Raw genomic sequence first — 13,011 nt, 5'->3', positions numbered from 1 at the left:
TCCCTTTCTGGCTTGAACATTTCTATTTCAGTTTCAGCACCTTAATGCAGCAGACTGTTCGGTCCTTGCCAGCTCTGAGCAGGTGTTACCAGCAATGAATTCCCCTCTCGAACTAGAGTTCATTGCAAAATTTCTGGCAGATTTTTGTGTTTGTCTCTGGCAATCACACACTCAATCATAGCTGTCAGATATCTTGGACTCTTGGACTCGACATCATGTTGAGCAATTCAAGCTCAAAAGAACCAAATATACTTTGGATAAGACCAGCAAAAGCTTAGCAGACTCCCTAAGTAATCACATGTGCAAGGCCTTTTTAATGTTTGTAGTTTTCTATGGAGGTTATCTAAATTGTGCAGTTATATTTTAATATAAGCGTATAATCTTAGTGTTATGTCCTTCTTGAGAGCGTTTATTTGCCTTTTGAAAGGCCTGGAAAATTGCTTTGGCAGGAGTTTCTTGTACAGCTGACTAATGCATTTGAAGAAGCGTAACTATTTCTTGTTCCTGATCATCATCATAATCCATTGATGAAGTGTGCCTGCACCTTACAGACCTCAACCCTCAAACCACTTGTTACACGGTTGAGTAAACTGGCAGAAATCTGATACACGGTGAACATATTGTCCAACTTGACTTGTCTTCCTGCTAGACAAAAAAAAAGTGTTTATTTTCTCTCAAAAGATCCTGCTTGTTTGCGTTTTAGGCTTCATAAATGGAAAATAGCAAACACTACGTATGAGAATTTAAAACAAGCAAAGCTGTCAGTTCCTCACAGTGACTTTTTAATGGTAGATGAAGGTCATTGATCATTGTGTATTTCTGCAGGAAGTTTAAATTACCTACCCCTACAGTAACAGAACGCTACAAAGTCCTGACAAAACAAACATCTTCTTCTTGTAATGTTGTATCATCTTGTACTGAGATATGTGCCCGGGGAATAGTTACGGTGATTGTCTGCTGTTATTATTTGGGTAGTGAAATAAATATTGAGCCACGCACACATAGGGATGCTGATAGAGTAGGATCTGAGGAAAACATACGCTAAGCCAAAGATTACAACAGCTCAGTTCTCACGCCAGCGTGTCTCTACAGACTCAGCAGGAACGGTTTGTTACATTGGGTCATGCATTATTCAACAAAGTTTGGCTTGCTGCGTGATCATTAAAAAGTCATCCACAGAAACTGTCTGTTCAAAACGTTGTGAACTGAAGTTGCATTCAAAAAATGTGTTTTCTTTAGGTGTGCAGATCCTGTCAGTGTGATTGTGATTTCAATCCATGAAGTGTTTCCAGCGTGATATGAGATAGCCTTGTTCTGAAAGGGCCATAAAATGTGTGATTTCCTCTCTTCCACAAATCACAGTTTCCTCAGGATCAGAAGAGTCCAGCTTTGAAATGTATGCTCCATCAAAGTCCTGAATACTGTCAAACCTGCTAAACCAAATAATAATTTTAAACACCAAAGATAAACTGAGGTGCCTCTTCTCTGGCATATTGAATCATGATTACCTGCAATTAACGGAAAGTGGGTGATGTTTTCTGTTCGAGCTATAAAAGGATTAGACAGCTAAAAATACAGCTTGCACCTCATGGGGATGCACTAGGGATCCCTTTCCCTCCGGGTGGGCAGGGCAGCGACACTGGATCGTAATCTGAGGAGGATATCACTTATCTGGAGACAAACAGCGCAGATTAGGAGAGGAGACAGAAGATGCACTGGGGACAGCATGTGGGAGGGCTCTAACACAATTACACACAAGCACCAAATCCCTCCTCTGGTACCTCTGAGAAATGCTGGCACAATAAATAGTAAATAGAGACCAAAGCCGCACCATTTCCTGCCTGTCAGACTGCACCCTGCTGCACTAAAACTCAGAAGAGACATCTTAATGTTTTAACCAGGAGCCACTTTTTGTATTCTTTGAAACAGATTGAAGAGACAGATAATTGCAGATTAGCTTTATTACCCTTTATTCTGTATGAGGGGGCTGTAATTTGGATTTAGCGTGACACCAGGCTCGCAGCAGACTTTGGACCATTTAAGTAAGTCCCAGTTCTGAGTTCATACCAAGTGAATGGATTGTCCTGATGCTCGTCTTTAATCAGCTTTGAAATTATACACACATTTGTAATTTGGTCACCCCTTTAGCACTTACTAAAATAGTTCTCACGACAACTTTTCAAGGAAGATTATGACTAGAATATAACCTAAAACCTAAACATGGTTCTTTATGACGTACATATCAAACTCCACCCCCATGCGCAGAAGAATTTTGTGGCAAAAGTAAACACTTTAATCCAATTTCTTAGGCCCCAAGGCCTCATTCAAGCAAACCACCTTATTTATAGTGACTGCAGTAGCCTTGATGGCTGTAAAATTGTTGTAAAGGGCTCATTGATTCACTTCATGATTAATTCATGGCTCTTCGTATGTCTTTTGTAGAAAGCATAAATCCCTACATGAGTCACCAATAATATACATTCAAACAATACAGCCGCCATTAGGAATTTGACAGTTGAAAGATGAATGAATAGTCATCATCACAGACAGTAAGCTCTTCTCCAGCATTTCCTTCGTTCCAAAATGGAAATATCATGGATCTGAGTGACTTTGACAGATTTAATCGAGAAAGCAGCTTCTATTCTTCCATTGCCAAGATGGTTTGGATTATTTGACCCATCCGCTGCACCTCCCGCGATATAATACGAACTGTTGTCCATGTTGCACAAGACAGTTTGATGGAAAGTGAATTGCTGCATCTCTATTTGTGCGCCAGCTGCAGTGTCTTTGATCCCATGTGCTGGAGGTGTTGGCACAGGTCTCCCTGCCACCCCCTCTGCACGCCCCACACTGTGTTTGCGCTGACGCCTGCCACGGCTAATACTAAACACACTGATTAACTGCAAGGCATCTTTCAGCTGAGTCTGTTTATTCACCCTGATATGTGACATAGTTAAGAGTTAATTCATCATTAGTTTCGAGTTTGTTTTATTTGGAAAAATCTGTAAAAAATTACATGTTGTTTTATCAAATGCACAGTGCAGTAAATTAAGTATTTTTTATGAAAATACTTAACTTTTTTTACTATCCATACCATCAGGTACAGTGATGTTTTTTAGTAATGTATAAATGTATCTGTTGTATCCATCATTCAGTAATGTATGTTTTAAATAAGTTAACAAACAGCAACTGGTAACTGGTGCTTCATTTACATTCAGCTGACAGTTTAACAGCTTTAAAACAAAGGTTTGCTAAAGATAAAACATAAAGGTAATTTAGCTACAATGTAACACCATCCTCAGTGACTGTAATCAGTTGTAAGAAAACATTGTTTTCTAAAGAAAATTGCATTCATTTTTGTCTCTGCAAACTAAAAAAGATGGTTGCAGAAGCACTTCTATTTTCAAGTGAAACATCCTGGCAGAGTATGCTGTGTTGTTTACAACAGAAGTGTTTCTGGAGCCACAGCAATGAAGAGATGCAAAACAATCATCATTGTGTGAGACAGTTGAGGTATTGAATTATTTTATTATCTGTTCCAGATGAGAGGTCTGTCAATAGTGAAAATTCATCAAGACAATTATAAGCAATCGAGTGTACTACTGAGTGTCACACATACAGTATCTGGGCCCTTTATCATCACGTCTCTCTTTGACGCACACAAACACACACCAGCCGAAATGTATTCAATCCAATCTCCCAACAATGTATCTGAATTATAATTGGAGCAATGAAAACAAAAACAGTACAACTTAACAGATCAACTCATTTGAAGAGTGCACATGTAATAAAAGGCTGTTTGATTTTTGGCTATTTCAAAATTAAACTGTAAAACAAGATTATAAGTAACGTAAAAATCTGTTAAGACATGGTGTGAAAATATTTATGGACGCACATTTATCTTTCTTTAGCCGTTTTCAATGGTTTCCATGATTCAAATATCACATCTTAATTTTAATCTCATTTCTAATAAGCAGGGAAATCATATTAATTTACTGTAAAATGTAGACAACAATCTGTGATATATATCTATATGTATAAAGTACAGGTAAAGTAGAAAAAGGCCACTGTGGTCAATACAACCATTTACATTTCACCAGCAACAAATTTAAGAGTTTCCATTCAAACCTGTTCATGTTCACACACACTTCAAGAAAAACTTACCTTTTGCTTATTGCTAAACCGTATCATTTTGTATGTGACAGCATTAGGCTTTATGGCAGATACAATATGTCACATTCCAGTTTCCAGCTGCATGTTTTAATCAAAGTAATGATCAGGTCATGTAAATTAAAGGCAGAACAAAATTAACTTTGTCCAACACTGTGTCTCACTAATACTGCTGAACTATACGGATAAATGAGAATTTAATATAATGTGAAGAAAACCAAAAACATAAGTAACATGTACATATGTAAAAAAATATCTGCATTGGTGATGCAAAATGTCTATTGTCAGTTAATGGTCCTAACAAATATCATGAAACCATCCCGTTATTCAGAGAATAGGCTCTGTGTCATTCCAATTCACAAATGCATCTTTCCACCTGAAAGAAAAACAAACAAACAAACAAACAAACAAACAGTTTAAGGCATTTAGTGCTCAACCAGTTAAATACTATATGATCCTTTGCAACTTTAATCTATCTTCATAGTATGAAAACAGCTATCAATGCATTTTTTGGCTCTTTTCAGAATTGGCAGACATTACTGTGCATGTCTGTGTGTGTAAATCGGTGGGTGCCTTGGAAATGCCAAGAGATACTTACCTTGTTCGGATGCAGTGATCCACAGGAGGAATGAGATCAGTGTCGACATCTTGACAACTCACCACGGATTTGCCAACAGCTTAAAATACAAACACTTCATTTCATTTTAGGCATTTAACAGACATTCATATTCAGAGGAAAGTACAATTTGTGCAAAAGCAAAGTTACTAAACATTCATAAAACAAGGAGCCAGGAGCCATAATTCAGACTGACATGAAAACAAGAAATGAATAAAAACATCATGTTATATCAGCAGCTAATATAGATATTTCATGTCTTATCAGAGTGGAATCTGGAAATTTTCTGGGCAGTCATTCACAGCAGGAGGGGATTATAAGGAACATAATGATCAAAGAAAGGACTTGCGCAATGTGACTGCAGCTCAAAACAAAGATGACCAGATCAAGTGATGTTACATACAGACAGTGAGGCGGATCTCCTCCTGTTGGTTGGCCAGTCCGTCGTAATAGTAGAGGTCAAACTCCAGACCCTTGTCCTGATTGGTCAACAGCTCCCTCTGCAGGCCAAACAGCACGCTGAAGTGGCTTTCACTGCACACCACCCAAATGGGGTAAAGGGGAGTCTTCAGGTAAGCTCCTACCTTATATAGAAGAAAATAGAACACGACAGAGCAAAGTAGTCTGTTACCCTGTAAGCTACAATCATACAAACACTTTTGTTATATCAGTCTAATAGCTTCATTAAGTCACAGAGTACACATTTGCTGGAGTAAGTCTGTATTTCAGTGTGATAAAGGATACTGGGAGACATAATCCGCGATTAATCACTATTTCCTGGAGGCAAGAGTCTTAGATATTCTTTAATACGCCGTGTTCCTCATTAAAACATATTCACATGTCAAAATAAATTTATATAAATATGAGGTCATCCATATATATCAGGCCAAAAACAAACTAATGAACTTGGTTATCACACTTTCTATAATAATAATAATAACAATAATAATAATAATAATAATAATAATAATAATAATAATAATAATAATAATAATAATAATAATAATAATAATAATACACAAAAGAAAAATGCTACATAAGTTGCTGCATTATTAACGTGTAACACCTATAATCACTAATAATTTCTTTAGACCAGATACTGTGTGAAATAATGTTATAAAACAGTTGACAAAAAATTCAAACTACAATTTCTGATGTCAAACTCAATAAATACTTGTTGTATTTCCGTCTTTAAAAGCACAGACTTTACTAAATTATCTTCAATTGATGATCAGTTCTGGTATTTTTTGGGGAGAATTATCTGTAAATAAACACAGGCTAAATTATTGTTTTACCCAAAAATGCAATGATGGCAGGACTTTTTGTGGGTTCTGGATAAGTGTCTGCAGTCTTTCTCTCAGGCTGCATACAGCCCCAACAACTTCTACCAAGAAGGTAGAGCAGGCTGTATGTTGCCTGAGAAGTGAAATCAAGGGCAAAAAGAATCAGTAAATCACTCATTGCTGCTTGAAAAGCTCAACTGCTGTGACCCAACAACAATACTGAGCAATATTAACATTGTAATCATCTCAGAGCTCCTCCAAACTGGATTTTGTCAGCTGGACAGTAAGAGGACAATGTTTAGAGACTGAAACTGAATTAAATTGACACTGTAAAAGTGGGGGGAACAAAAATAAGATCATAAAAAGGTAAAGGGAACACTACCCCCCGCCCCCCCATCACTAGTGGAAATTACACCTTTGATGGTGTGACCCTATAATTACATTTCACTTCACCTGGTCAATTTAATGTGTTACTATGCTACTGCTTGAGATAACCAGGGAGCCACATGTTTCTCGTGTGTTTGTGTGAACCACTTCGAAGTTAACATTTTCAGGCAGTGTATGTGTTGTTAACTATCATATAAATTCCATAATAGTCTTATTTGCTTTGATTATGAGCACATCTGCTGCTGATGGCACAGCATCTCTGCCCATATTTACAGTAAAGAACGCCCTCTTAGGTCTTTATGTTTTCACTTGAATCTGACTAGTATCTGGTTTGTCAGTGGCAGGGTGACCAGAGAGTCAGCCAGCGATGCCGCTCACCTTACAGATGTTATAATGTTCAAACAAGGACAGCAGGCCAACGTCACAGTGACCTTTGATTCCCTTGAGCAGGGTTGTGTTGCCATTGCCTGAATCCAACTCCATGTCATCGTCAAAGACATTAGAAACTGCTCGGCCACAGAGCAACAGGTTGACCAGCTCCTGGTGAACACAATCACAGAAAGTCAGTGTTAGTACCAGAATATATTTTGTCCTTACAGTAGTAACAATAAATAATATTGCAATGCTTACTGTCCATTTTGTGTTTGTTGTACCATACCCATACTCTTAAGTCTCACATGCAATTGTGTTACTTGTTTACAGTGTATTTTTAAGTGTTTGGTTGTTTTTTTCTGTGACAATTATTTGCAGTTGTTGACTGGAGAGTTGTTTGTTCACTCATGAAGCTGACATGTGTGAGGTAGCTGTTAAACACTATTACTAAAAACAGAGAAATACGAGCAGACTGATGGCTTTTACATAACCACTGACTATTTTAACATGCTGAATGTTAATCTCGTCCAGAGAAATTCCTGTACCTTTATTATTCGTATCAAATTCGTCACTATGAATCACAAGTCAATACTCAGCCTTCATAAAACCATTTGATGTCAAACCTGAGTGCAGTAGCCATGGGCTCCGATGAGCGTGGTGGTGGGCACGTCCATGTCCTCTTTTACTCTAAGGAAGGAAGAATGAAAAGAAATCACAATAAAGGTGATGTTTCTTCTTCTCGTTAATAGTGATTTTTCTCCATCTTGTTCAGTCATAGTCCTAAAAAAGGCTCTACATACTTTTCAACAGATCGAGAGAGAACAGCAGATATGGTCAGCAATAGGCATCCTAACACCCCAGTCTCAAACTGTGGAAACAATACAGATCATTTAGAGTGGAGTTCAAAAAAGTTCAAAGTTGTACATTTGACAGGCAAAATGACAAGTGAGGAAGTTGACACTTAAATCTCTCACCTGCTCAATATGCTGCTCCAGAAGCAACTGTAGGTCCTTCCTGTTATCCACAGTGAAACATGTTATCTAAAACAAAAGGAGTTCATTAAAATTCCTTAGCAGTGCAAGTAGCTTCTTGTAAATTAAGATCAATCTACACGCAGTATCAAGACTGATAAGTTAAATATTTAAAGTAAAAGGTTAATTTTGTAAATATTTGAAACAGCTACACTTTATTACACAATTATTTAATTAATTCCAAATGTGCAATGTGATTCTGCACATCCAAATATGGCTACAAATCTTCTACAATACCATTTTAGACATAGTAATATTCCACAAATTTAACCCAATAAAAATGTCTCATTAAAGAAAAGCTGCAACAATTAGTCAATTAATCAATTGGTCGACTGACAGAAAATTAATGAATTTTTCACCATTTTCTGACATTTTATAGATCAAACAACTCATTGATTAATTAAGAAAATAATTGACAGTTTCATCGATAGTGAAAATAATCATTAGTTGCAACTAAGCATTGTTGAGGAATGTTTGTTGGACGTAGTTAGAATATGCTGATGATAATTTAGGTATGCACCTAATTACCAATATGCTGCTGCATCCAATATATTTACAAATTCTACTCAGTTGACTTTTCTGTGACTTCACTATGTAGATTCAGCAGGTATGTACACAGTAGCATGTCTATACCTTTTCAAAGACTCCTTCCGATTTGTAGTTTCCAGTTGGGGTGAAATGATTTCGTCCTGAACTTCTGTTTTAAAAATAGATGTGACAAAAAAAAAAAACCCACAATTGTTAAAATCAATGATCCTTGGTGACAGCAGATTTACCAGACATTAGACATAGACTGGGATGGTGGTGGGACATCTGAATTGAACTTTTGACTTCTGGAGTTGATGTGAGCCCAGTTTACCAAATCAGTTATGATGGAGGTTGCTCATATGACATTGACATGCTCCACCACCCCGACATCTGAGCCACATATTCACATGCATACGACCTAGTTAAACACCAGTAATGAGGTTCTGCGTTGAAGAGGATTAAGTGGATAAAAGTACAATCTTACACTGCAATTGTGGCTTGTTTTTCCTCCCCAGCCCTCCACAGGATTTCAGCTACAGCTGAAACAAGACACTTTCTCCTGGTGGTGTTGGAAGGTCTTAACCTCCTGAGAACAAAGTGGCGTTTGAGTGAAAAACAGGTCGCCTGGGGTAATAATACAGTAAATACCAAAACGCAGATGTCAATACTTAACAGTGGCTACAAAGCATTCCTTGATGTGACTTAATGGCTGTAAAAAGCATGCAAGTGATTGCAAGAGGGCACACAGAGATTAATATTATGGAGGAAAGCTCTGAACTGAAAGGTAACGTACAGAAGGCCTGTATTACTACTTTCAATGTTTTCAAACAGCAGTTTCTTTAGAACAAAAGCTTGAACGGATGCCAAAACTCCACAAGGACCACCCTAGAAAATAAATACACAAAGAAGAATATATAAGAACATAAAGCATTATACCACAGTTCAATAAATTATGACAATCAGTGTTCCACATTACTGAATTTTAGCACAGTGGCCCAGTTAAGACAACCTTTTTCTGCACAATTCCATATCTCAACTCATGCGTTTCTGAGAATGTGAAACCCTGATTCCTCCACTCAACACTGAAACAATTTAGGCAAGAACCGAGGAGAACCGCTTTCAATTCCTGGAGAAAAACAAAAACAGAAAGCAAACAGAAAATCAAAGGCAACCACAGAAACAGTGCCCAACATTTAGAAAGAAACTGTGGGGTATATCACCAACCATGGCAGTGTGTTGGTCCATCAGACGGCCTGCATAACTCCGCTCTGTGACAGTTCTCTGAAAGGACACTTTGGAGAATTCTCGCAAATCGTCATCGTCGTCAATGTCATCTAGGAATCGATTAACACACCATCAGCTTTGACAAATCAAGCCAGTGTCAAAAAAGGCAAGGTCCCTTTTGCTATTCCTGCAGCACTACACACACACACACACACACTTACCTAACACCATCTCAGACACATCCAAATCAGCTACACTTGGCCAGGTCAAAGTCTTTACTCTTAGAAAAAGGACACAGCATGAATAAAATTATCAACAAAACTCTGAAATCAGTGAGAAAATTGTTTCAACAGTATTAAAACATGACATTGCGACAGACACATTACTATTGGCAGCTTAAAGCTATTTACTTTCTTGTCTTCAGCATGTCTTGTCCCACTTTTTCAAAGCTGTTTTCACTCTGCACTCCCTCTGGTGCACTCCATGTCTCCCGTCTCCCTCCTACGTGGTCTGTTGAGCTCATTTCAGTTAGGCAGCTTTCTGAGCTTTTTGTACAGTTTACAGCTTTTTGCTGTAGGCCAGTCACTAAAAGTCCATCCTTCAACTGCCTGTATTCTTCTTCTTTTCTGAGCAGCGGCTGAGGTACTTCTACCCTTCGACTCTGCCTTTTTTTGTTTGTCTCCTACAGGGAAAAACATCAGTAAAGGAAGAAGAGAATAATATGAGGTGGGCTTATTAAGTGCATCAGAATTAAATACAACATTTAATTGATTGCTACCTGGGATGTGCTGGCTATTGGTCCAGCCATCATGCCACGTGTAATTCGATTGCTTCTGCTCCTTTGGATGCTCTCAGTGATGGAAGTTTTTTTTTCTGGTTCTCTCCTGATTAAGCTGTCATTGTCCTGGAGGGAAGCCCTCAGAGATTGGCCTTTTTGGTCCCGTGAGTCACAAATCCAGATACCTTTTTGAGTATGGGTGGAGAGTCCATCCGACTCAGGAAATACTAATGTACCTGTAGGTACATTAGGGCGAGGTCCCTTGATGTGTGACCTATGAGAGAGATAATCCCATATAAACTCAAACCTGTTTTCTAATATTCAAACAGCATAAATTAAAGTCAAAAAGTTGCTTTTGAAATACCTTAATTTGATGGGATTGCTAGTAACAAAGAGTTCTGTGCTATGTTCTGTCTTTGTGTCATCCGTCTCTGATGGCGTTATTGCAGGTGAATTAGCAGTCGAGTTGACAATTAAGGCAGACTGCAGGGGATCACCTTTGTTGCAGGTCATCTTGTCATCTTTAAGGCCTTCAACGTGATGCTTTACAATAATCTCCAGTAATGTTTTCAGGGGCGAATTCTGAACCTGCGATGACAGAGAAGTCAGCTAAACTTTAGATGTTGTTATCTGCTTGCACAGCAGCCAACTTTCAGCTGCAAGACTTACCTTATTCTTTCTATAGAGACCCTCCATGTGTAGAATCTGCCTCAAGTGTGATCTGTTGTTAATACTGGAAACTGTGCGGGGATGCTCCTCATCCATACAGGTAATCGTCCTCTTGAGTCCCTGCACATCAATATCAACAGGACCAGTGTTGCACCTTATTCTGTGACATGCAAGAGTCTGTGGCAAGAAAGTTAACCCATAATGCAACAGCAAAAGCTTTTACCATGGTCACACACTTTGATTGATAGTATGAATGATGGTAACGGCTGTAACAATGTGTCCCTCACCCTACCTAAGTTAAAGCCTATTATAATTAGATAGTGTAACACACTTTAGCATTTGTGTCCGCAAAAACTGGTTTTATAGTTGATTCTGTTGTGGCACAGAATATGACGAGTCACAGATTTTGGTGAAACACCAGAATAAACTCTTTAGCATAGCTGGACGGAGGCTAACGTAGCTTCATAGCTTTGTTAGCGGTTTGTAGTCCACAGCCATAGGACCGATGTGTCCTGCACTGAGCCCGTTCACTACCTGGCGTTTGGTAACTTACCTTTCTACTCAGATATTCCCGTACAAGGGACGCAGAAACCTCTTCAACTGAAACGGCCATGATGTTGGCTGCTTCTATGGCTTTCCTCTGATATAGATAACCAACACGAAGCTCTTTTTTGCGAATTGTCTAGCTAACACAAAACTGAGGGATGTGCTGCGCCACAGATTGCACAGATTTACATTGAGCTGACAGTCCGTGGGACCTGTCAGAGGCCGTCCATATGTGCTACAGATTAGTGAAACGGCGTTTCTCTCAGAGTTGTTGTTCGGCAACGCGTGTTTCCATGGTGACAGCAGTCGCTCCGCTGTTACAAATATGGCGGCCTGTTCTTTCCAATGAACGCTCACTCGCGTTATTTCTTCCCACCCGCATTCTGCGAAGGCCCGCCCCTACTCTGCTTCTGATTGGCTTTGACCTTGATATTCTTACCTAACCTAACCAATCTAAGCAACGAAGGCAACGAGAACTAGCCAATCAGAGGCAGAGTAAGGCGGGTCTTCCCGAAAGTGGGTGGTATAAAATGAAGGCTACCAAACGCATGCGCAATAGCGCTTGTTCCGGGCGATTAACAGGACAGAAAAATCACGTCTGCAAAAGGAAATTATGTTTTTGGTTTTTTTGTTTTCTTTTAGATAGAGCTATAATATTTGCTTTTTACTTGTGTGTGAATTTCACCTCAAGAATAATATACAATGTTTTTCCACAAAAATAATTTTCTCATTAAAATCCTTCAAATGGAATCTCTTCTTTGTCATTCAAAATTCCGGAATACATAAATATGCAAATATTTTTTCATTCCATAAGTTTAACTTCTGAACACAAAATGTCTTCTACTTCAATGTAAAGTCTATTTTCAGTGTTTGTGCACTTGACGCTTCAAGTTTCCACATCACACTAGTGCAAATTGCATACTGGACCAGGTTGGCTTCCAAACTATTTGTGATGTCACAAATTATGGTCATAGGCTTAAAGCCATAGCCTCTTAAAATATGATTTTCAATGAGCACAGAGAAACCTTTTACTTGCAGCAGATGAATGTGAAAACAGTCTTCTAGTGTCAAACTCTGTACATACATCATTCTGCACAGTGAAGCTGTAGGAACAAGAGGAAAAACATATTTTTGAGTGGAGGAGGACTTTAAATCTGAAGGAAAGATCACTCTTTGGTTAAACTGGTCACAACTGGTACACGTACAGTATGCAACATATAAGGTCGGCTCAGGGGTCACAAGTAGACATTACTTTGTTTTTAGGGGCCACAGGTCGAAATGGTTGGGATATTTTTTGGGAAATTTATGTGATAGATTTTCTTTATGGTTTTACAGAAATTTAGTTTTTAATAGATGTATATGTCCCAGTTAATCACGTAATATGCAGTTCCTACTTTGGCCTCTATC

At 38.5% G+C, this 13,011-nt stretch overlaps 1 protein-coding gene across 2 annotated transcripts; it reads right to left on the bottom strand.

Annotated features, from left to right (window-relative positions):
• Positions 1-3,508: 3,508 nt before the first annotated feature.
• On the bottom strand, positions 3,509-11,971 carry mindy4 (MINDY lysine 48 deubiquitinase 4). Of its 2 annotated transcripts, XM_044362331.1 has the most exons (18): positions 11,612-11,971; positions 11,059-11,178; positions 10,754-10,977; positions 10,390-10,663; positions 10,022-10,293; positions 9,833-9,891; positions 9,612-9,721; positions 9,397-9,513; positions 9,181-9,272; positions 8,872-8,973; positions 8,493-8,556; positions 7,803-7,868; positions 7,629-7,696; positions 7,452-7,515; positions 6,835-6,996; positions 5,190-5,370; positions 4,769-4,847; positions 3,509-4,546 (listed from the first exon to the last, which is right to left on the bottom strand). In XM_044362331.1, the coding sequence occupies exons 1-18, from the start codon at positions 11,669-11,671 to the stop codon at positions 4,498-4,500; spliced, it is 2,163 nt and encodes a 720-aa protein (XP_044218266.1). In that variant the 5' UTR covers positions 11,672-11,971; the 3' UTR covers positions 3,509-4,497. The 2 variants fall into 2 exon arrangements, with proteins under 2 accessions (XP_044218266.1, XP_044218267.1); XM_044362332.1 differs by lacking the exons at positions 3,509-4,546; positions 4,769-4,847 and having other exon boundaries at positions 5,273-5,366.
• Positions 11,972-13,011: the final 1,040 nt, after the last annotated feature.

Source organism: Thunnus albacares, chromosome 9 (assembly GCF_914725855.1).
Source record: "Thunnus albacares chromosome 9, fThuAlb1.1, whole genome shotgun sequence".
NCBI classification, from domain to species: Eukaryota; Metazoa; Chordata; class Actinopteri; order Scombriformes; family Scombridae; genus Thunnus; species Thunnus albacares.
This window is presented reverse-complemented; position numbering and strand designations above follow the sequence as displayed.